At 46.4% G+C, this 21,662-nt stretch overlaps 2 protein-coding genes across 3 annotated transcripts in view; both read left to right on the forward strand.

Moving 5' to 3' along the window:
• Nucleotides 1-21,662, forward strand: part of STARD8 (StAR related lipid transfer domain containing 8) — a 79,458-nt gene that overhangs the window by 6,891 nt on the left and 50,905 nt on the right. For both annotated transcript variants that reach the window (XM_028842495.2, XM_028842494.2), the window contains exon 2: nucleotides 11,999-12,032. In XM_028842495.2, coding sequence (XP_028698328.2) covers nucleotides 11,999-12,032 — 34 coding nt within the window. The remainder of the gene's footprint in view (nucleotides 1-11,998; nucleotides 12,033-21,662) is intronic.
• RPL6 (ribosomal protein L6) lies at nucleotides 3,120-3,994 on the forward strand. The gene has a single exon (NM_001193555.1). It carries the CDS (start codon nucleotides 3,120-3,122, stop codon nucleotides 3,984-3,986), a length of 867 nt encoding a protein of 288 aa, NP_001180484.1. The 3' UTR covers nucleotides 3,987-3,994.

A 21,662-nucleotide genomic window follows, 5' to 3' on the forward strand; every position in this document is an offset into this window, starting at 1 on the left:
ACACACCACACACACACACCACACACACCACACACACACACCACACACACACACCATACACACCACACACACACACCACACACACCACACACACACACCACACACACACACCATACACACCACACACACACACCACACCACACACACACACCACACACACCACACACACACACCACACACACACACCATACACACCACACACACACACACACACACACACAGCACACACACACCACATACATACAGAACCATTTCTTTGATATGTCCTTTGCCCCCTTCCAGCACTTAGCATGGTGTTACGCACATAAGGGGTGCCAGGAACACAAATCCTCCCTCATGTTACTTGGCTTCAGGTGGGCATATCAGGTCCTAGAGGGCACTGACTTGGGAGGTGGGAAATCTACCTGGAGTGCCATCTCAACCACGACCTCTGGATGACCTTGAGAGGGTCAATTCTCTCTCCTGTCCCTCAGTTCCCTCCTCTTATAACATAGGTAGATAATCACACAATATCAGAGATGAAAAGGCCCTTGGAGGTCATCTCTTCCTCCTTCTGTGTTCCTCTCTCCAAACTACCAGTGAGGAAACTGAGGCCCAGAGAGGGAGAAATATGGCCAAGGTCTCAGAGGGCGTCAGGACACAGCAGGATTCCAATGTGGTCTGTGTAATATACCATAATCTCCCTACTCATTCTGTGACAAAATCCAAACACAACTTGTCTCTGGTAAAATCTAAAAGCAGTAGTAGGGGGGATGTCTCTACACATGCCACACACACGCATGCAAACACATATGTGTTAACAACCCTGCCGCACCTACCCATAAAGCTTCTATGGGAGTTAAAGCAAATCATGGACAGACAGTCGTGTGGACTGGGAAGGCTCATAGAGGTGAACCTCCCAGTCGTGGGCCAACGTGGGACCCCATGCTTTTCCCTAGGCACCATACTTACATACTTAGGTCTCACACATGAGTGTGTATGTGCACAAGGGCTTTCCTGAGCTCGCCCAGGCACACATTCTCAAGCACCATCTCCTGTGAATGCTTTCGTCCAAGTATGCATGAGACTTCCATGTGGCTGCTCTTATACCTGGCTTCCCAGGCACCTGTTCATATGAGTGTGAGCTTTCACGACCCCCTGTGCAGGCTCACATTCATGTACACACACGCACACACTTGCAAGTGAGGTGAGCATGCATCCTCCTTATGTGTGCTTGCCCACATCCCAGCCCCTCTCTGCCCCTAGGCCAGCTCTCAGCTTCCCAATCTGCCTAGGAGCAGCCTGGCAGGATATGGGGTGAACGTGTGACGATGATAGGGTGATTCAGCAATTTCACTCCCAGCCTCCAGGATGTCTCTCCTTTTTCATTCCTTTGCCCTTGTCATCCCAAGCAAATCCAATTTGCCACATGCAGTGTATATTTGTTGTGGAAGGGGCAGGGGGAGTATAGAGAATTCAGGGGTGCACATGAATGTATACAAACTCCTGGGGCTGGAAAAGGGACCTCAGAGACTCCTCGATGCCATCACTACAGAGTTGCCTCTATCACATCTTACCAAAAGAATGGCCAGACACTTGCACACCTCCAGTGATGTGGAGCTCACCACTTCCTCAGGTAGTCTCTTTTATCTCAGGACACTGTTGCAGATCCCTTCATCAGTCTGATGTATGTGCGTGTGTGTGTGTGTGTGTGTGTCTGTGAATGGAAGTAGTAACGTACATGGGTACATATGAGACAGTATGTACAGCCAGCCATGTCTTAACTACTTGTTCCAAAGAAATAAATTATGACATAAGACTCTCAGGTCATGGAAAAACCACTTAGAGGGGGAAAGGCAAGGGCCTATACTGCACAGAAGGAAGGTTCACTCGGAGGACCCTCTTGGCAGAGTTCCACAGCCCACTCAAATAACGTGTCAGTTGGGTGATAGGTATTGGCCCCGTATACGTGCGAAAAATTCAGACTGTGGATTGTCCCTGACATGGTTAACTGTAAGATGCCTAGATACTGGACATATGCTGTGTATCTTTGAGGCACAGGCCCATGGACTAGAGCAAAATAATAGGTTGTGGTAAGGTTATTGGCATAGATGGAGCTCAAGAGATTTGTGAGGTGGTTTCTGGGTGATCTAGGAAGCTTTCTGGGAGCAGTTTTTGGGACCAGAGTAGAAGGCAACTTAGTGTTGCCAAAGGAGTACTGGACACAGAGTGAGACTGACCTGGATATTATGTCCACCTCTGCCACATCTAGGCTGAGTGCTCCTGGGCATGTCACCTCTCCTCAGTGGATAAGACTTAATGGAGTTGCCAGCGAGATGATGTCTATAAAAGCCTGTTACAAGGTAGATGCTCCATTGAATCTGAATCTGAAGGAATGACCTTTGGAAGAAAAGGGCAAAGAGTGTTTTCAAGGCAGAATGAGGTTGGAGACATGTGAGGGAAGAGTCACAGATCCAAGGGACTTGTCCTCAGTGGAGGTGTTGGGAGTGAATGGAAATGGGAGGAGAGGGAAGAACAAGAGACTTTGAAATTTGTGTGTGGGACTTTGAACTTTGTGTTCTTGATGCAGTGAAAAGACCAAAACATCTACATGGAGTCAAGCCCTTCACCTATCTGAGCCATGACTTGCTAGCTGTGTTGACCATGAGAAAGTTACTTCACCTTTCTGAGCCTTAGTTTCTTGCTCCCTAAAATGTAGATAATAGTAGTACCAACCTTACAGGGTTATTCAGAGGCTTAAATCAGTTAATATGTATAAAGCTCTTAGAAAAGGGGCACATAGTAAGCACTGACCATTTTTATTATTTGTACACTGGGAAGAATGATAACTCCTACCTTATAGGGCTATAGTAAGGATCAAATGAGATAATGATCCCAAAGCCTGTTGAAATGTTTATTTGTTGTTATCTTGGACAAAATGTGAGGGGGTTTCTTAGGCTGAGAATAACCTTAAGTAATTCATTCCTTCACTAGTTCAACCAAGCAATATTTATTCAGGGCCTACTATGTGCCAGACACTGTGTTAGATCTTAAGGAGATAGGTAATGGTGAGCAAAACTGCTGTAGGTCGGCTTATAGACTGGAAGCCGAGACCTTAGTTCTCTTTCCCATCTTGCAAGATGGCGGGTGAAAAAGTTGAGAAGCCAGATACTAAAGAGAAGAAACCCGAAGCCAAGAAGGCTGATGCTGGTGGCAAGGTGAAAAAGGGTAACCTCAAGGCTAAGAAGCCCAAGAAGGGGAAGCCCCATTGCAGCCGCAACCCTGTCCTTGTCAGAGGAATTGGCAGGTATTCCCGATCCGCCATGTATTCCAGAAAGGCCATGTACAAGAGGAAGTACTCAGCCGCTAAATCCAAGGTTGAAAAGAAAAAGAAGGAGAAGGTTCTTGCAACTCTTACAAAACCAGTTGGTGGTGACAAGAACGGCGGTACCCGGGTGGTTAAACTTCGCAAAATGCCTAGATATTATCCTACTGAAGATGTGCCTCGAAAGCTGTTGAGCCACGGCAAAAAACCCTTCAGTCAGCACGTGAGAAAACTGCGAGCCAGCATTACCCCCGGGACCATTCTGATCATCCTCACTGGACGCCACAGGGGCAAGAGGGTGGTTTTCCTGAAGCAGCTGGCTAGTGGCTTGTTACTTGTGACTGGACCTCTGGTCCTCAATCGAGTTCCTCTACGAAGAACACACCAGAAATTTGTCATTGCCACCTCAACCAAAATCGATATCAGCAGTGTCAAAATCCCAAAACATCTTACCGATGCTTACTTCAAGAAGAAGAAGCTGCGGAAGCCCAGACACCAGGAAGGTGAGATCTTCGACACAGAAAAAGAGAAATACGAGATTACAGAGCAGCGCAAGATTGATCAGAAAGCTGTGGACTCACAAATTCTACCAAAAATCAAAGCTGTTCCTCAGCTCCAGGGCTACCTGCGATCTGTGTTTGCCCTGACGAATGGAATTTATCCTCACAAATTGGTGTTCTAAATGTCTTAAGAACCTCATTAAATAGCTAAGTACAAAAAAAAAAAAAAAAAAAAAAAAAAAAAAAACTGCTGTAGGTCTTCATCTCATGCAGCTTACTGTCTAGTGGATATGAGTTTTTCACACTCAACCCCAAAGTGCCCTGTTGGTGGGCATGATTGATTTAGTACAGAAAATTTCAGTATATGAAACTGTTCAATGCGTTAACAGTTCTAGTTAATCTAGTACCTGTGATTGGAGATGCCACCTAATCCTTAAGGCAAAGGGATAGCCATGCTGAAGTCTGAGTAACTCCTGTAACAGCAAAGTCTGGAACGATCTTAGGCTCAGCCTGGGAATGGGGATGGGGACCCGCTGCCAAATTTGCCTGATCCGAAGCTCCTAACCCTTGCCCCATCATCACAACTGGTGTGTTTTCCTCGAGTCATGTGAGATTGGATAATATTTGTTCTTGGGAGTGGGAGAAATAGGGGCGAGCATTGGGAAGGTGAGATGGGAGCAGGAGGCAAGGCTTCAACTCTGACTTAAGTCTCTTTGGATACAGATTCTTACCTTGCTTTTAGTTTCTTTGATGCCAAAAGGCATACAAGTGGGAGATCCCGGCGGGGTGGAGGATATACCTCCTATGGCTATGGTGGAGGTTGGGGGAAGCAAAAAGGAGTGGAAGGGGCTGCAGATTGGCAATACCAGACTTCTCTTTCATCCCCAAAGACTAGAGGAAGTTAGAACTAATACTAGCTAATATTTGCACTTGATCGTAGCCAAGAGGTCGGGAAGCGATACTAGCTAATATTTGTAGAGCACATACTATGTGGTGTACACTGTTCCAAACCCTCCGCATATATTAACTCATTTCACCATCACAATAATCCTGCAAGGCAAGCTATCATTTTCATCATCCTCATTTTACTGAAACACAGAAAGGTTTAGAAATTTATCCAAGATTACACAGCTATTAAGTGGTGAATTGGGGATTTTTAACCCAGGTAATCTAGTTCCAAAGTCCACTATGTTCATGTAATCTGTGCTGCGTTCCTCCACTTGTAAAATGAGGAGGCTGGATTGGTTTATCTCCGAGAGTCTTTCCAGCTCTGACAGTCTCATTATATTTCACATATACTTCTATGAACTTCCAGGCCAAATGAAAAAAAAAAAATTCTGCTCCCAAATGTCAGTGATTTCCACTAAAGTCCCTCAGGAGAAAAGCGGGGAGCCCAGGCTCAGGGAAAAGAGCCGACACTGGAGCTTGGTCTTCCCAGCAGCCTCCAGGGCCTGAGAACAGCTGGGGGCCTGGGAAGCTCTGGGAGCCAGGGCCTGGCCTGCATTTCCAAGTCACTGGTAACAATAACAAGGAGCAGCAGCTCAGGCAGCCTCTGCTGGGATTTGGGGTCAGAGGTTTCACAGTGGGTGGGGAATAGAGCTCCTCAACTCCATGCCTCTGGGCAACCCTTGAGCTGTTGCTGCTGCTGCTGCTGTCAGGGCCCTTAGAGTCCAGGTCAATCAGTAGTTCCAAGGCTGAGGCTGCCAAGGGGCAGAGGAAAGGAAGTCCTGCACTTGGGGAACGGGAGTTGAGGCCCTGGATATGGATGAGGCTGACTTTCCCTGGCCCTTTCTTCTACCTTGGGTTGGGTGCCTTCTGGGAGCTGGAGAGAAGAATGTAGTACGATGATATAATGTTGTAGATGGAAATAGGACACTGATCTAGCAGCCCAGGTTCTGCCTCTTCTTCTCTTCTCTAAGCCTCAGTTTCCTTACCTACAACATGGGGAGAATATTCCCCATTTCATAATTGATTGTGATGATGACCTATGTGAAAAGGCCTGCCACACAGTGGGTGCTCAGTAAATATGAGTTGAATGTAAAAATAGTTGATTGATTGCTCTAAGTGACGCTGGGCCCATAGGTTGGACCCTGTTTGTTCATCTATAAAATGAGGAAAAATTTTTACCTGCCATTCCCTTCATTCCCTGGCTGAGGAGAGCCTAGAATTGGGGACATCCTGTGGAAGTGAAAGGACAGTAGAAAACAGAGATGCGACTACCCTGAGGTTGACGAAGTGGGTTGTTTAGGCAATTTCCTCATTCCTCCTATTCCGGCCCCTGCTCCCATCCCTGGTCAGACTAGTTCAGACTCTGGAAAAGAAGCTCCATCCCACACTGGAATCCCCATGTCTCTCTCCTCCAGCCGCTTCCTACACTCACCCTATAGGGCGCCTCTCCCGGAAAGACTCCCAAGTTCTGGGCAGGAAGGAGGGTCCCTGTTGGCTGGTGGGAAAGTCAAGTCTTTGGGATATTACATTCCTGAGATTATCCAGAGAACCCCTGGGGGTTGCAGCTGCTGCTGACTCTCCTCCCTGGCCCTACTCTTGGCCTGTGGACAGTAGGGCCCAAGGCAGGAGAAAGATTGGAGGAAAGGCTCAAAGGCAAAGAGTCAGGCCTGGAGCAGCCCTGCAGGCCAGGTGAGGAGTCAGGATGGGGCAGCAGGAAAGGATGTCCTGGCAGCACTGGCAGGAAGGAATTAAGGGGAAAAGCATCCAAGGCAGTAGGAATTTTTGCCAAGGGGTGACTTATAAAACCATCAGCATTCCTGAGGCTATAGGTTGGGGGCCCTTTTGGGGGGTGGATGAGTAGGTATTAAATCACAGTCATCCTGGGGGGTAGAGACGGAAAATCAGGCTTTCTGAGAGGCCTTCTGTGAGGCCCACATACTCCAAGCCAGTGTGGGACAGCTTGCACCCTCGGAGGGAGACAGACGGGAGACAGGCGCTCTGGGGGTTCCTCAGGAGGCTGTCCCAGACTCTGAGTTCTATAAAAGCCTTTTAGAATTTATTCCTTCCATTGCTCTTTCCCAACTGGGAATGTTCCTCATTCTCTTCTTTGTGATGGCAGACTAAGAATCGTCAGGCACCCCCCTCTCATTAGGTAACAAGTCTGAAGCCCAGCAAAGAATTGGTCAAATGTACAGGGTCAAGCCCAGAATACCTGTGTCAGTCAGTCCTTCTTGAAACCAGCTCTCCTCTGCCCTTTTCGGGGACAAGATTGGCATCCTTCAGGGCTGTAGCACTCCATCCCCAGCAGACCTCACATCCCGAACATGAGCACATGTCTCCAGGTCATTGACATGGGGTTTAAAAGTGGCACCATGACACCAGTACTCCCACTTAGGACCTGGAGGTAGGCTCAATTGAGCTCCAACCCACATACCATCCTCCATCTCTACTCAGCTGTCTCTGAACTGTGAGCTGCTCTAAGAAACCAGCCTGGGTCTAATCGACCCCTGTGTCTTGTCACAGTCTGGCTCAACACAGCCCCTATTCTAGGCCTAGCCTAGAGAAAGTTTGCCAAGTGCATAGAACACACATGAACTCTCATGCACGTACAAGTGGCCAAAGCCACTGTACCCACCTTCCAGCTGAGAGACCCCCAAGAGAGAGGAGTCAGCTCCAGAGTGCTCAGGAGAGCCTGCTTTCCACAGTGGCCATGGTCTGTGCTGGCAAAACTCAGGATAGGCCTGGGGGTGGTGAGAGCCCACTATGGAAGAAGGGAGGGCCAGGCTGTGAATAGGGCTCTGTGTAGCCAGGCTGAGAAGGCTGGGGGAGGCTGGAATGTGAAGAACGTGCTCTCATGACTGTGGCCCTAGGCCTGAGTCTATGGCACAGGGCTGGCTAGGAGTGACGGGTGGGGGTGTTGGAGGTGGTTAGGGAAGGAAGGGAGAGGTGGAGCAGAGAAACCAGGCAAGACAAGGACAAAAAGTCTCTCCAGACACACCTCAGATACCAGGGCAAGGGCTGGTCCTAGAGCCTGGAGGCTGAGCGAAAAGGATGCTGGGAAGAGTGAGCTCCATCCCAGCCACTTGTGGCTGAGGATGGCCCAGTTCTGGACAAAGCTTGTCCATAGCCTTTGCAGCTTGTCTCCAAACTACCCCTCTCAGACCTCCCTACTTCTCATCCAGCAACCATCTTTCTGTTTTTATTCTCCTTTTGGCTCTGGTTTTCTCCTTTGCACTCTTTCAATGTGTTTCCCTTTTCTCTGAAAAAACTCATGATCTGCCTTTATTTATTTTTTTTTTTAGCTGGCAACTGTATCTCCCACTAGACTGAGAGCTCCTCCAGGGCAGGAATCACATCTGCTTTTGTTCATGTTTGCATCTGCAGGTCTACCCCAGTGCCTAGTGGACTGCTCAGAGCAGATGCTCCACAGACCTTTTTGAATCCAACAGATCTAAGGGAAAATTCGTTACAACAGAAAGATTCCCCCCGTATACCCACCAAATCACTTTTTCCTCTGTTCCTGACCTCAGTTAATAGCATCACCATCCACCCAGTTGCCAGGCCAGAAGCATTGGGGTCATCCTTGACTCCTCTCTTATCCTCCCACATCCTTTCATTTACTTTGGTTCTACCATGTAAATTGTCCATATATTGGTCCCCTTCTTCCTATCCTAAAGACCACTGCCCCACCCAGAACCTTACCATTAACTCTCGTCTCCCTTTCTTTTCCTTTCTTTCTTTCTTTTTTCTTTTTTTTTTTCTTTTTTAGACGGAGTTTCACTCTTGTTGCCCAGGCTGGAGTGCCATGGCGCGATCTCAGCTCATTGTAACCTCTGCCTCCCAGGTTCAAGTGATTCTCCTGCCTCAGCCTCCTGAGTAGCTGGGATTACAGGCATGTGCCACCACACCTGGCTAATTTTTTGTATCTTTAGTAGAGACAGGGTTTTTCTATGTTGGTCAGGCTGGTCTCGAACTCCTGACCTCAGGTGATCTGCCTGTCTTGGCATAAGTGCTGGGATTACAGACGTGAGCCACCGTGCCAGGTGTCTGGTCTCCCTTTCTCTGGTTTTGCCTGAGCCCCACATTCCCAATCCATCTTTCACTCTACAGTTAGAGTAACATTCTGAAACATAAATCTGACTACATTACCTCTCTGTTTAGGCCCCCTCAATGGCTCCCCATTGGGCTCTAGATAAAGTCCCAAGTTCTTAAGATGACCTACAAGGCCCTTCACGATCTGGCCCCTAAACTGCTGCTTCAGATTCATTTCCCACTCTCTGTCTGGCACTCTGCTCTCCAGCTAGACCAAGGTCCTAAATGTGACAGTTCCGGGAAATTAGGAGATAAACTGATGGGTAGGACAAACCACAGGCTTTGATACCTCCTCATCCTTTTCTAGTCTCCCCCTTCTACCTGCCAGGCTCTTTGCCCCCTTGTCTTCTTGATGAACAACTGCTTAGCTTTCAAGACCTGTTCTAAACGCTACTTCCTTCATGAGGATCCTTATGACAATGTGCCCCCACTCCCAGCAACAACTTACTCCCTCTGCTCAGTTCCATAAAGCTTTATACTTTCCAATAGCACTCACATTGAATTGTGATGATTTGTGCATGTAATCGACTTCCCCTCTGAGCTGTGATTTCCTCAAGGGCAGGGAATATGTCTGATCTATATGAATCCCTGAGTACCTAGCACAGGGCTTAGCCCTGAGGAGGTACCTAGTGAATGAGTGAATAAATAAATGAATATATGAATGAATGACCCACTAGATGAGAAGATTGTCACCACTAATCCTGGTCTTCTTCTAGAGTGGCTGTCTTTGTAACTGTTGGATTTTTGGCTTCTGGGTTCAGAAACTCCAAATCAGAGGGATATGTTCTACAACAAGGAAACAAAAAGGGCCTTCACTTTGTAGCAGAACTCTTTGATGCAAAAGTTCATAAGCTATCTTCCCCTGTAAGTCTTTCAGCTACCAAAATAGCATCAAGATTAAGGTCAAAAGCAGAGTGGGACTCATGGGCCTGATCCAATCCAGGTTATTCTGGACCTCAGAGAGAAAAAAATAGAATGCCATAAAATTGGGAGCCCTATTGACCTCAAGCATAGACTGTTGGTTCTGACACTTACCTTGACCTTGAGCAAATCATTTCACTTCTAGGCCCCATTTGCCTTATGTGTCTCATGAGGATAATAAAATCTACCATGCAGGATGGTTGTAATGGCCAAAGTAGGTCACTAATTTGTAACCTATAAATCCCTAAATTTAAGGCCTAATTATTTCCTGAACTATCTGTAATTCTGCTACAACTATGATGGGTTGGGCTGGTAGGGTGGAGAAGTAGGAGATTTAATATGACTAGAGCATAGAGTACAGTCTGTCCCACCCATCAGTTCATCTCTTAATTTCCAAGAACTGTCACATTTAAGACCTCACAGGGGCCTGCTTTGTCCTTCTCTTCTACCCTCTCATCCTTTCTCATTTTTCTTTCCTCCCCCTTTGTCCACCACTAAGAATTATATTGACTTGCTTAATCATAGTTCCACTTTGTAGCTTTGTAGCAAACTTTCATATCTGTCGCTATTGGTCTTTCTCCTCTAGTCACGCCGATCTCATTCTAGAACTTTTTGTCTCCTTCACACTGACATCCCTCGAGGGTCTTGCCAGTGAACACTTGGGAGGACATCCCCCATCCCTCCTCTCTCCTGTGGCCCATTGTGGGCTACAAGGGTGGATCAGACCTTTAGTCATTTTAGGGTAATCTAAGGCTGAGACAAATCTTTTAGGATTAGGAAGCATTGTGGTCAAGTGTCTGCAGCTGGTATGGCAGTCATTGTGCAGAGGGTAAGAGATAGACACATACTATGGCAACTATTTTCCTGGTAACCACTTGGTTGGTTTAGAGGCTGGCTGTGTAAAAGGAGAACAGGCAAGAAGACCCTTCTACCTCTAAGAGGTACCCTTCTTTCCTTCCTTCTTTCTTTTCTCTCCTCCTTAACTATTGAATGAATGTCTCTACAACTACCATTTTAGCCCAAGCCACTGACATTGTTTGCCTCAACTGCTGCAAAAGCCTCCTAACAGATTTCCCCACTTCCACCCAGGCTCTACAGTCCACTTCCTACCCAACAGCCAGAGTGACCTTTTGAAGGTAGAAATCAGATCTTGCCATTCTCCTGCTCTATATCCCCCAATGGCTGCCTATTATAATTTGAATCAAAGTCCAAATCCTTGCCCAGGCCTTCAAAGCCTCTCATAATTTGGCCTTCGTTTCTCTCTTCACCATCTTCCTGAAATGCTCTTCACCTAGCTCTTCACACTGCTGATAACTTCTTGCCATCTGGGTCTCTGCTCAAAGTTGAGCTCCTTAGAGAGACCCGTCTGGTCACCTCTGTATTCCCCCTACTCAATCACTCTCTACCTCATCCTGTCTTTAAAAGTTTCTCCTTCTTGGTTCTTAGTGATGCCTGAAATTTCTTATTTCTTTGTTTACTTATTTATTGTTTGTCTCTTCCTACTAAGAGTTCAGCCGCATGAGGATCTCATCTGCCTAGATCACTGCTATATCCTTAGCATCTAGCATAGTGCGCCAAAGGGCATTGGTACTGTATAAATATTTGTTGAATGCATGAATTTAGAGTGCTTAATCTTTTTAAAAAGTGTCTTTATGTATGTTAATTTGTCACAAAGCCTGTGAAGGGGGATTATTGCTCTCCTAGTCTTATAAATGCAGACACTGAGGCTAAAGAGGTTACGAGTGATGTTCAATGTCACATAATCAGTAAGCAGGGGAAGGTGGCCCTGAACTTGGGCTCTCCAATTCTAAATACTGCCCTTGCCACCAACACACCCTGCTTCTAGCTTTGTTGATGCTATACCAAGGATGGTATGTGCCAAGCAAAAGTTAACTCATTCTTTGATAATCTTTCTTATCAGGCCTTGGAACGGTACTGTGAGCTGTGGCAGAGTGTCTCCAATCCCCTGACCTGGGGGCCTTCTCCATTCAGGGAGAGTGAAGTGAACCGGCGGGATCAGCAGTGGGGTAGCAGAAAGTACAGTTGTATGGAGTAGGCATCCAGGAGTCTGTGTCTGGGCTCCACTTTGTTCCTTACTTCATTTTCCTTTTCTTTGGACCTCCATGTGTCTTTCCATAAAATGGGTGGATCGAGCTTGCTAACTTTAAGATCCCTTTCAGTTCGGATATTGCATCTCAGCAATGCCTTAACCTCTTCTCTGTTTCTTTTGCAGTGTTTCCCATTGCTGCAGGTGAAGAAGAATGCTGGTAAGTACATGAGGGGGGCATCACAAGTGGCATACAAAGAGACTGAGCTTCTCAGTAGTCCTCATGGGGCAGCCGATCAGGTCCCTGGGCAGCAGAGCCAACAGCTGAGATGCAAAAGCCGGAGACATCCTCTCTGTCTCCCTCCACTGGGCATTTGCTGTCTTCCTCGGGCCCTGCTTTTTGGCTCATGTGCAGAGCCTCTTCATTTCTCAGCTGGAGGTTTTGCTCTTGTCAGAGAGCCAGGGGAGGACTTCCCTCCAGAGCTTTCAGCAAGTGGCAGCCACCCATATACTTCTCTTGTTCTCAAATGCCTTATTTCCACTGGGAAATGTATTAGGGGTGGGAGATGCCTCAGAAGAGAAAACAGGTAAGTGGAGGGTAAAGGAAGGAGACTTGGCATTTGGGGTTCAGTGTCTGTTATACTCCCAGCACTTGCTTTATCTAGAAGGCTTCCAACAGGAGGTAGGCTTTGGAGTTCATTAGACTGAGGGGATATATGTAGCTTTTTCCTTTTGCTCTCTCACAAGTTTCTTTGAGCCCAACTTCCTATCTGCCTGGTGCCTCTGGTGTCCTACTTGGGTGTGGATAAGTGAACGGCATACTGGGAGCACCTACCTTCCATTGAGAAGGACACAGTTTTCTAGAGAGGGATAACAGCTTTGTGGAGGAAGAGAAAGAAGGCTACTGGCCAGGGAAGAGTTTGGTGCTGGAGCCTGAACTCCTGTATCAGCTGGGCTTTGCTGAGGTCATCAAGGCCATCCTCCTGGCTCTAGCCTGACTTCAGTCATTCCCATTGGCTCCAATTTTTCATCAGGATGAGCTCATGACTTGAATGAGCATAGCTGCTGGTGACAGGATTGGGGCTGCCAAAACAGAAAGGCATCAGTTAACAAGTGTCATGCTAAGGGTCTGTGCAAGCCATCATGGGAAGACGTTGGAAGAGAAAACCAGAACCCTTACTAATAAGGACCTTCCAAAGTATTTGGAGCTGGTTTGGGCAAATCACACCAGGATAGAGAGAGGGGATTCTAGTGACTTCCCAAGGACGTTTCCATCTTATGACTCTGAGTTTTTGGGTGGTGGCTGCTACAAAACAAGAACTGATAGGGTGGGGGGTTTATTTGCATTGCCATGACAGCAGATAAGAGAAGATTTATTTTGAAACAGGAACACTGCTTTGATCAGCATACAACATACATCTGCTTCTCCACTTCCCCACCCTGCCTTTCCCCGTCATCATCATTCCAAGGCTTCTTGCTGGGCAGTTTCTGCTTTGCAACAGAGACTTCTGGGGGCACAAGGTCTGTGCACTGCCCATACTAGGGGAAGGGCACACTTCTCCATTTCAGAGACACCAGCTGCAAAGGCTAAAAAGAAACCCCTCAGGCCTTGAAATAGTGACCCCCTCAGACGAATGCACTCACAGCTGCCAAGTTACCTCTTTAGAATGTCTGTGCCAGGCAGAGGTGCCAGCACTGAGCTCTGGGAGGGTGGGCACCAAGTGGCTGAGTGGTCTGTGGCTTCCAGAGGAGACAGGAGTATCTTTTAGGGGGTGGGGTCAGGCAGAGGAGGTTGCCATCTACGAAGTTGAGATGGGACTGGTCTTCCTGCTATTTCTTAGGTTAAAGTTTGAAAATGTCTATTTAAAGGCAAATGGGAACACGTTGTCTCAGGCTGATTCAAAAACAATCTGGCATAAATTATGAGTTTATGTGGATGTGGAAATGGTAGCAGCAAGGCACTGGGAATCAAGGCACCTGGATTTTAGCCCAAATTTCATTATAGATTCACTGTGTGAGCCCAGGAAAGTAGCTTCCTCTGTCTGGACTGGTGTCCACATCTACAAAATGGAGCTTATTGCATGGGACTCTCGTATGGATCACAATAGACAGCACATTAAAAATGCCAAAGTGCTGAACAAATGTGATTGATTGTTTCTGAAATTTAGGTCGTGGGGTGAGCAGAATGCTTCATTGTTTTGTTCCGTATTATTTGAGACATAGGTAATATCTTCACAGGTTTCAAAATTCAAGAGGTACAAAAATACAAAGTCTCTTCTCACCCCAAGTCCCCAGCCACCGAGCAAGCCTCTTAGAGGTGATCAGTGTTAGCAGCTTCTTGGCCCTCGATGAGTTTAGAAGGTCTGAATCAAGTGAGCTGTGTTAGATGGGACTGCGATGGGAGCTGGCACTGCCTGACTGGCCTGGGGGTGGGGCTGAGGGGAGCTGCAGAAAAGGTCATGGAGCAGGAATCCTGGGGCAGGAAATATGGGCTGGTAGAATCAGCATTCTTTTGGGACCCAGTCTTGACTGTGCCACTCATGGTGGAATGATACCAAGTAAGGGCCTTCCCCTTTCTGAACCTCAATGTTCTCATCTATACATTGAGCCTGTCCCATTCTCCTATGCCATTTCTCCCAAGTGCCACCAGAGCAGAACAGAAGTGGTAGAGGAGAGGACTAGCCAGGGACTTCTTAGTGACAAAAAAGCCAAAATACTGACTCCAGGCTGAGAGTTGTATATAATTTCTTTCTTTCTTTCTTTCTTTCTTTCTTTCTTTCTTTCTTTCTTTCTTTCTTTCTTTCTTTCTTTCTTTCTTTCTTTCTTTCTTTCTTCTTTCTCTTTCTTTTCTTTCTTTCTTCTCTCTTTCTCTCTTTATCTTTCTTTCTTTCTTCTTCTCTTTCTCCTTCCTTCCTACCTACCCTTCCTTCCTTCCTTCCTTCCTTCCTTCCTTCCTTCCTTCTTTCCTTCCTTCCTCCTCCATCTTTTCTTTCTTTCTTTCTTTCTTTCGCCTTCCTTCCTTCCTTCTTTTCTTTTTCTTTTTTTCTTTGAGACAGGGTCTCTGTCACTCAGGCTGAAGTGCAGTGGTGCAACATAGCTCACTGCAACCTTTATCTCCTGGGCTTAAGGAATCCTCTCACTTCAGCCTCCTCAATAGCTGGGACTACAAGGCTGCATCGCCATGCCCAGCTCATCTTCCTTCTATTAGGATGAATCAAGCAAAGATTTATCTGACACATCATTGCTTTTGTTCTAGTGATCCCACTGATAGAGGAAACCTTGTAAGGGCTGTCATAGGATCACTTGGTACCACCTTATAGGAGAGCATTAGGAATATCCAACTGGCTTCAACACATGTGGTGCTGCCCAGGCCCAAGAGAATGACTTTCAAAGGTGAATTACCTTTGAAGTCCCTGCTATGACAGTCCAAGAAGCCACTAGTACAGTGTTTCCCAAATGTCACTTATTTGTGAGCCAACTTCAGAATTTTTGCCATCACATCATCCATGCCATTAAGTACTTAATATTTTTCTTTAAATCAACCTGATTTTAAATAATAACCTCACCCTAAGCCATAAAATCTATAAAATTAGGTTTTGAGGCACTAGTTACATTTTTCCTGATATGTAGTAAATTAAATATATATCTATCATGATGCAGATGCCAATGTACCACCCCAAATCATCCTATGTCAACATATATATCAAACACTGAGAAACACAGAGCTAGCGGTAGTAAAACCAGCAGCTCAGGAGGAGGTTCAGGCCTTAGTGACTCACTCTAAGATGTGCTACATGCTCTCAGGCTCCCATCTTCACTTCATATTTCTTTTAGGCCTTCACACCCTGTTGCTTGAGCGCAAATTGCTCCTAAGATGGAAAGGTCCTGGAGCCTAAAAGGAACCCGTTTCCTCCAAATAAAACCCACAATTCAAAACTGCCTCTTAAGTGCTGAAGTGAGAATACTTGACTGGGGCCCGAAGCTCTAGGTTCCAGTTTTGGCTGTGACCTTTGCCAGCTGTGTGTCCTTGGGCCTGTCCCTTTCCCTCTCTGGGCCTTAGTGACTCTAACTATAAACTGAATAGCTTGCTTTAAATGACCTCTAAGGTATCTTGCTGCTCTGAAATTCAATGACTCCTTGACTTACAAACCCCATACTCCGCGAAGTTCATTAGCTCGCTTCCCAGCAGCCCACAGAGGTGAGGAGGCTGCTGACCTTCCCTCCCACCGCCTTTGCGCCAAATCTTCCCCAAGGTCCCCTGCTCCCAGTGCACAAAGCTCCTTTTGTTGCCTGGAGCCATTTGAGGCTTCACTCCAGGCTCCTGCTGAAGTGGCTGAGGTGGCCTGGTGGGGTAATAGTTTGCCTGTAACAAGAGCCCCTGCTCGCAACCCAACTGGCTCCAGTCTGGCTGCAGGCTTGGCCTCAGCATCAGACTCATCCATCAGCTGCCCCAGACCCCTCCCCCAAGCTCTGAGGGAGCGGGGAGACAGATTTGAACAGTAGAAAATAGAAACAAATACATTTATTTAACATGCTATTGGGTGTCTGTCACCTCCAAGGCTCAGAAGGGCAGTAGAAAAAAATACTAAGCATATGAAAGTCATCAGAATAATAATAATTCAATCCACATCCTTTCTTTTGAAAATGACCAAATCATTTTGATAACTAAGTCTTGACAGATCTGGTCATTTAACATTTGTTATTTTACAAAGAACAGTTGCAGGGCATGGCTTATCTAACATTTGACAGATATTTTACCCAGCAACTTGGAATAGTATAAAGATCTACTTAGTTAGGGAGCATCTGGAATTTATTATCATTTGAGACAGGAAATCTTTTAACCATGATCTACAGTGAATTCAGCCAAGGTAAAAATGCTGGACTGTGACTTGAGACACCTAGGATCTAGTCTCATGTCCATCATTAACTCCTTCTGTGACCTTGAGTTAGTCACCTCTGCTCCCTGGGCCTCAGTTTCCTCGTCTGCAAAATGAGAATGTTGAACTAGAAGGTCTCAAGATTTTGATTTTGCGCCCCGGCCCCCTCTCTTCCAGAAGTCAGGCTGAAAGGAAAGGGAGGTGGGGGTAGGGTCAGTGGAAAGGGCAATTTCAAGATGTTCTTTGGCATGGGGGAAGGGTTTCCAGGCCTGTGGAGGAGTGTAAGGGCTTCCTTTGTGGCCCAAGGGGCTGGGAAGCCCAGGTTCTCAGTTGCTTCAAGAGTGCAAGACAGAATTAGAGAGGCAGGTCAGGTATATCTCTCGAGGTATAGCCTAGATGACCATTTTCACAGTGTAGGCCACTCCAAATCAGGGGCTGGAGAGGGCGTGGGAACTTCAGGTGGAAAGACAGTTCTGAAAAGGACCTGGGAAGTGTTATTGGACTCTTCCACCAGAAGGTCCTGTGGATCCTTCAAACTCAACACTAAAGATCATAGTTCTTTATAATTTCTCTGGAAACCTCCTCTTTCTCCAGAATCTGCTTTCTTGGTTAAAGCAGCCCCATGCACCCAGCCACTCGAGCAAGAATCACGGGCGTTACCTGGACTCCATCTTTCTAATTTGCTGCCATTTAGTTGTGTGCATGGGACCTCTTTATAAGGCTTCCTAAATCTACCCCTTTTTTTTGTCACTCACACTAACATAGCCCTCCATCTGGGCCCTAGCAACTCTGGCCTTGATGGTTGCGACCACTACCTAACTGGTCTTCCTGCCACCATGCTCGCCCGTCCAGTTCACCCTCCATACTGCTGCCAAAGTTCTCTCTTTAAAAGAAAAACGTAGGTATCCTCAAAAATCTTTGGTTGTTTCCTACCTTTGGTCAAAGTCCAACTTCTTTGCTCTGACATTCAAGGTCTCTCAAGCTTAGGCAGCCTATCTTTCTTGCTTCCTCTCCCACCTCGTTCCTATATTTCTGAGCTCCATGGGACAACTCGCTATTTCCTAGACAGACAGTGAATTCTCGTATTGGACTCTCCCCTGAGTGTGTTGTTGCCAGCCCCCTTCTTGGCCTGTCTAACCATGCTCTGGCCTCCCTTCCCATCTTGTCCGTAGCTATTATATTATAAAACATCACACTGTTCTGCATTGGCCTCTTTTCTTTCCTGTCTCTCCCATAGACCATGAGCTCTTGGTGTACAATGGCTACATCTGACTGACCCCTGGATTCCCAGAACTAAGCATAAGGTCTCACATAAACAATGAGTCTGCCAAGAACTGGCTTTTATTTTTGATGGCATAGCAAAAGAACTTCTGGTAATCAGACTGGTGACTTCTTCCTTTCAGCAGACTTTCTTCCCTATCATTTCAGCTCTGAACTAGCTATTACAGATCAACATAGAGCCCCACTGGCTCCAGATGACAAAACCTCTTGAGACAGGGCCTTGAGGATCCAGTGGTTCCAGCCAATGGTGCAGATCCATGTAAAACACATTTTCACCAAACTCTCGAAATTTGGAGGTCGCCCACATCTCAAGGCAGGAAGGACACTTAAGGACTATATTAACCTGTGCTTTTGAAACTGAGTACTAAGGAACCCTAGTGTCCCCAGAGGTTCCTTAGGGGACATGAGAGAAAGACAGAGTTATGGGATATCTCATTCCTGCTCCATTCAACTTAATCTATTTCACTTTTCGAAGGTTCCATGAACATTTCATTTGGAGACTGTAGTTGACTGCATTAAAGTTTCATTTGGAGACTGTAGTTGGCTGCATTAAATGTTGGCAATCATAGCTCAAATCTGGTGTTCAATTTTCCCTTTTTTACCTTTCCTGCTACATGCCCAACTTGGGCTTTGACCAAACTCTTCAGGTATGGTGAAGCATCCTTTTTCATTCTATACTGTTAAAAGTTCTTTATATTGAGCCAGAATCTGCCTTACAACAACTTCCACCCAGTAGCCCTATTTTCACCCCTTGAAGTCCCTTGGAAGTAGTGTGTTCCTTCTTCCTTAAGGCCAATCTGCTGGCATTTAGAATCTCCCAAAATCTAAGGTAGGAGGGATCTTATAGCTCATACAGTCCAATGTTCTCGTTGCAGTTGGGGAATGAAGCCCAGATAAGCTAAGTGATCTGCACAACAGCATAGAGCTAGTTGGCAGCAAAACTGAGACTAGAACCCAAGACTCTACTCATCTATAATGTGCTCCCCAGAATCTGTCCTTTCCTAGCTCCTAAAATCATTTCTCAGAGTCCTGGTCACTCTTCCCTACACGTACTCCTGACTGACAGTGACCAATGACTGAACATCAGCAGCTGAGTTTGTGAAAGCTCCATGGCTCCCAAGCCTTGGTCTGCCTGGGGAGAGGGCAGAGGCAAAGAAGAACAAACTGGTGTCAGAAGCAGAGCCATTCCCTCACCACAGCCTGAAAGTCATTCTCCTCATCCTCCTCTTCTTTCCATAAAACTAAATTCCATTCCAACAGCCCTCCCTCAATGGCAGGGCAGCCAAGGGGCAGCTTTCAGAGGCCCCTTCTGACCTGTTTGCTAAAGGGTTCCTGCTGTGTGACCTTCCACATCCCAAGCCCAGAAACAGGAAGAGTTAGTTTGGTTTGCGTTTTGAGAAGAAAAATGAAAACATAGGAAGTAGGGCTCCTGAGAACAGAGGCTTCCAACTCTGTGTCCATTTGTCCCTGGAGCAGGATATTTCAGGGAATACATTCCACAGGGGAAGGGAACAGCCTCCCTTACTAAAAACAAAACACAAAACCCTTCAAGGTTTGGAAAAAGAAAAAGGCCAAAAGGAGACTCTTAAGGAGGGGAGGGGGTAATTGTTTTATAATCCCCAGCCCTTCACCCCCTTGGCCACTTGGAGCTGTCATACTTTGATCTCACTACCGTTATCAGCACATCTGGCCCCCAGAGATGTCCTGCTCCCTTTAACTTATGGCCCAAGAAAGAGTCCAAGTCTCCTTTCTTGTTTCCCTGAGGATGGCCAAAGTAGGCCAGCACTCAGAGCCTTCAATTAAAACCAAGAAAAAACAGACAGAAATTAATTACACAATGCGCAAACAGCAGAACAACATTCAGGCCTTACCAAGTACGTGCTTTTTGTTTTAAGAAGCCCAGCAAAAGCAGAGAAGTGCTTTGTCAGTCCCCAAATATCTCCCAGGATAACCACTTCATTGCCCCAGATGCACTGCAGTAAGTTTGCCTGACCTTCTCCCGTCTCAGCTGTCAGTCACTGGGAGGCAGGTGCCATCTTGTTTCCCTACCACTGTTGCTAGAAGGACCAATACAACAGGTCTTTTACCAGCAACAACAACAACAAAACAACCTTCCAGGACCCCTACGGTTCTTTTCAGTTCTAGTTTCTGGGCTGAGGAACATGGCTAGTTCACAGATAGTTGCCAGGGTAAAAGTGTGGATCATTTTGTGGTGCCAAAGAAACATATAGCCCTGCAAGGAAACCAGCTCTGCCTACAATCTGGAGCTTCTACAGGTACACATGTACATGTGTCACATGTGTAGTGTGCAAACACACACATAGTCTATTTGCCAAAATTTTAGTTTCATGAAATAACAAGGCCTTCACCATACGCAAACATACCATTGTCTCCCCTGAGGTTATGGGTAAGCAAAACCTCTTTCTAGAGGATGGTTCCAAGAGCATCTGCCTGGAATGGCTTGTTTTTTCTATAAGATCTGGGGGCGAAATTTTCATATTAAAACAAGCATATAATTGTTGTGGAATAGCATAAAAAGTTCACATGAATTAGCTGGGCACGATGGCTCACACCTGTAATCCCAGCACTTTGGGAGGCCAAGGCGAGTGGATCACCTGAGGTCAGGAGTTCAAGACCAGCCTGACCAACATGGTGAAACCCCGTCTCTACTAAAAAAACAAAAATTAGCTAGGTGTGGTGGTGGGCACCTGTAATCCCAGCTACTCGGGAGGCTGAGGCAGGAGAATCGCTTGAACACAGAGGCGGAGGGTGCAGTGAGCCAAGACTGCACCATTGCACTCCAGCCTGGGCAACAAGAGCAAAACTCCATCTCAAAAACAAAACAAAACAAAACAAAACATTCACATGAATTCATAAGATAAAGGTGGAGACTTGAAAAAAAATTCTCACTTGTGGTTGGCTGTGTGAGATTCTCCTCCAGCTCCTCGGGCCTGTGTGGGGAATAAATTCTTTGTGTTCATTGGAGGTACTTTGGGGATGCAAAAGTCTGAGAGTCGCAAAGTAAAACAGTAGGCTCCTTGAGGGTAGAAATGTCTCATTTTTCTCTGTATCCTGACGTCTGAAACAGAGCCAGCCACAAACAGAGTGCTTGGGAACTATTTGCTCCATCCATGCATCCACCTATCCATTCATCCATCTATCCATCCTTACCAAGAAACAAGCTAAAAAGGTAGCCTTAGAATGGTGGAAAGAACACAGTTTCTGGAAAATTCATAAACCTCTGGGTCTGAATTCTGACTTTGTCACTTATTAGCTGTGTCATCACATCTCTAAGCCTCAGTTGTCTCAGGGTTTTGTGTGTGTGTGTGTGTGGTTTTTTTTTTTTTTGAGACGGAGTCTTGCTCTGTTGACCAGGCTGGAGTGCAGTGGTGCAATCTTGGCTCCCTGCAACCTCCACCTCCTGAGTGCAGTAGATTCTCCCACCTTAGCCTCCCAAATAGCTAGGATTACAGGCGTGCACCACCATGCCCGGCTATTTTTTTTTTTTTTTTTTTTTGAGATGGAGTTTCACTCTTGTTGCCCAGGCTGGAGTGCAATAATGCGATCTCGGCTCACTGCAATCTCCGCCTCCCAGGTTCAAGCGATTCTCCTGCCTCAGCCTCCCAAGTAGTTAGGATTACATGCATGCACCACCATGCCTGGCTAATTTTTGTATTTTTAGTTAAGACAGG

Source organism: Macaca mulatta, chromosome X (assembly GCF_049350105.2).
Source record: "Macaca mulatta isolate MMU2019108-1 chromosome X, T2T-MMU8v2.0, whole genome shotgun sequence".
NCBI lineage: Eukaryota > Metazoa > Chordata > Mammalia > Primates > Cercopithecidae > Macaca > Macaca mulatta.

Coding starts and splice junctions, on each gene's coding strand:
- RPL6 (NM_001193555.1), top strand. CDS start 3,120: ATGGCGGGTGAAAAAGTTGAGAAGCCAGATACTAAAGAGAAGAAACCC.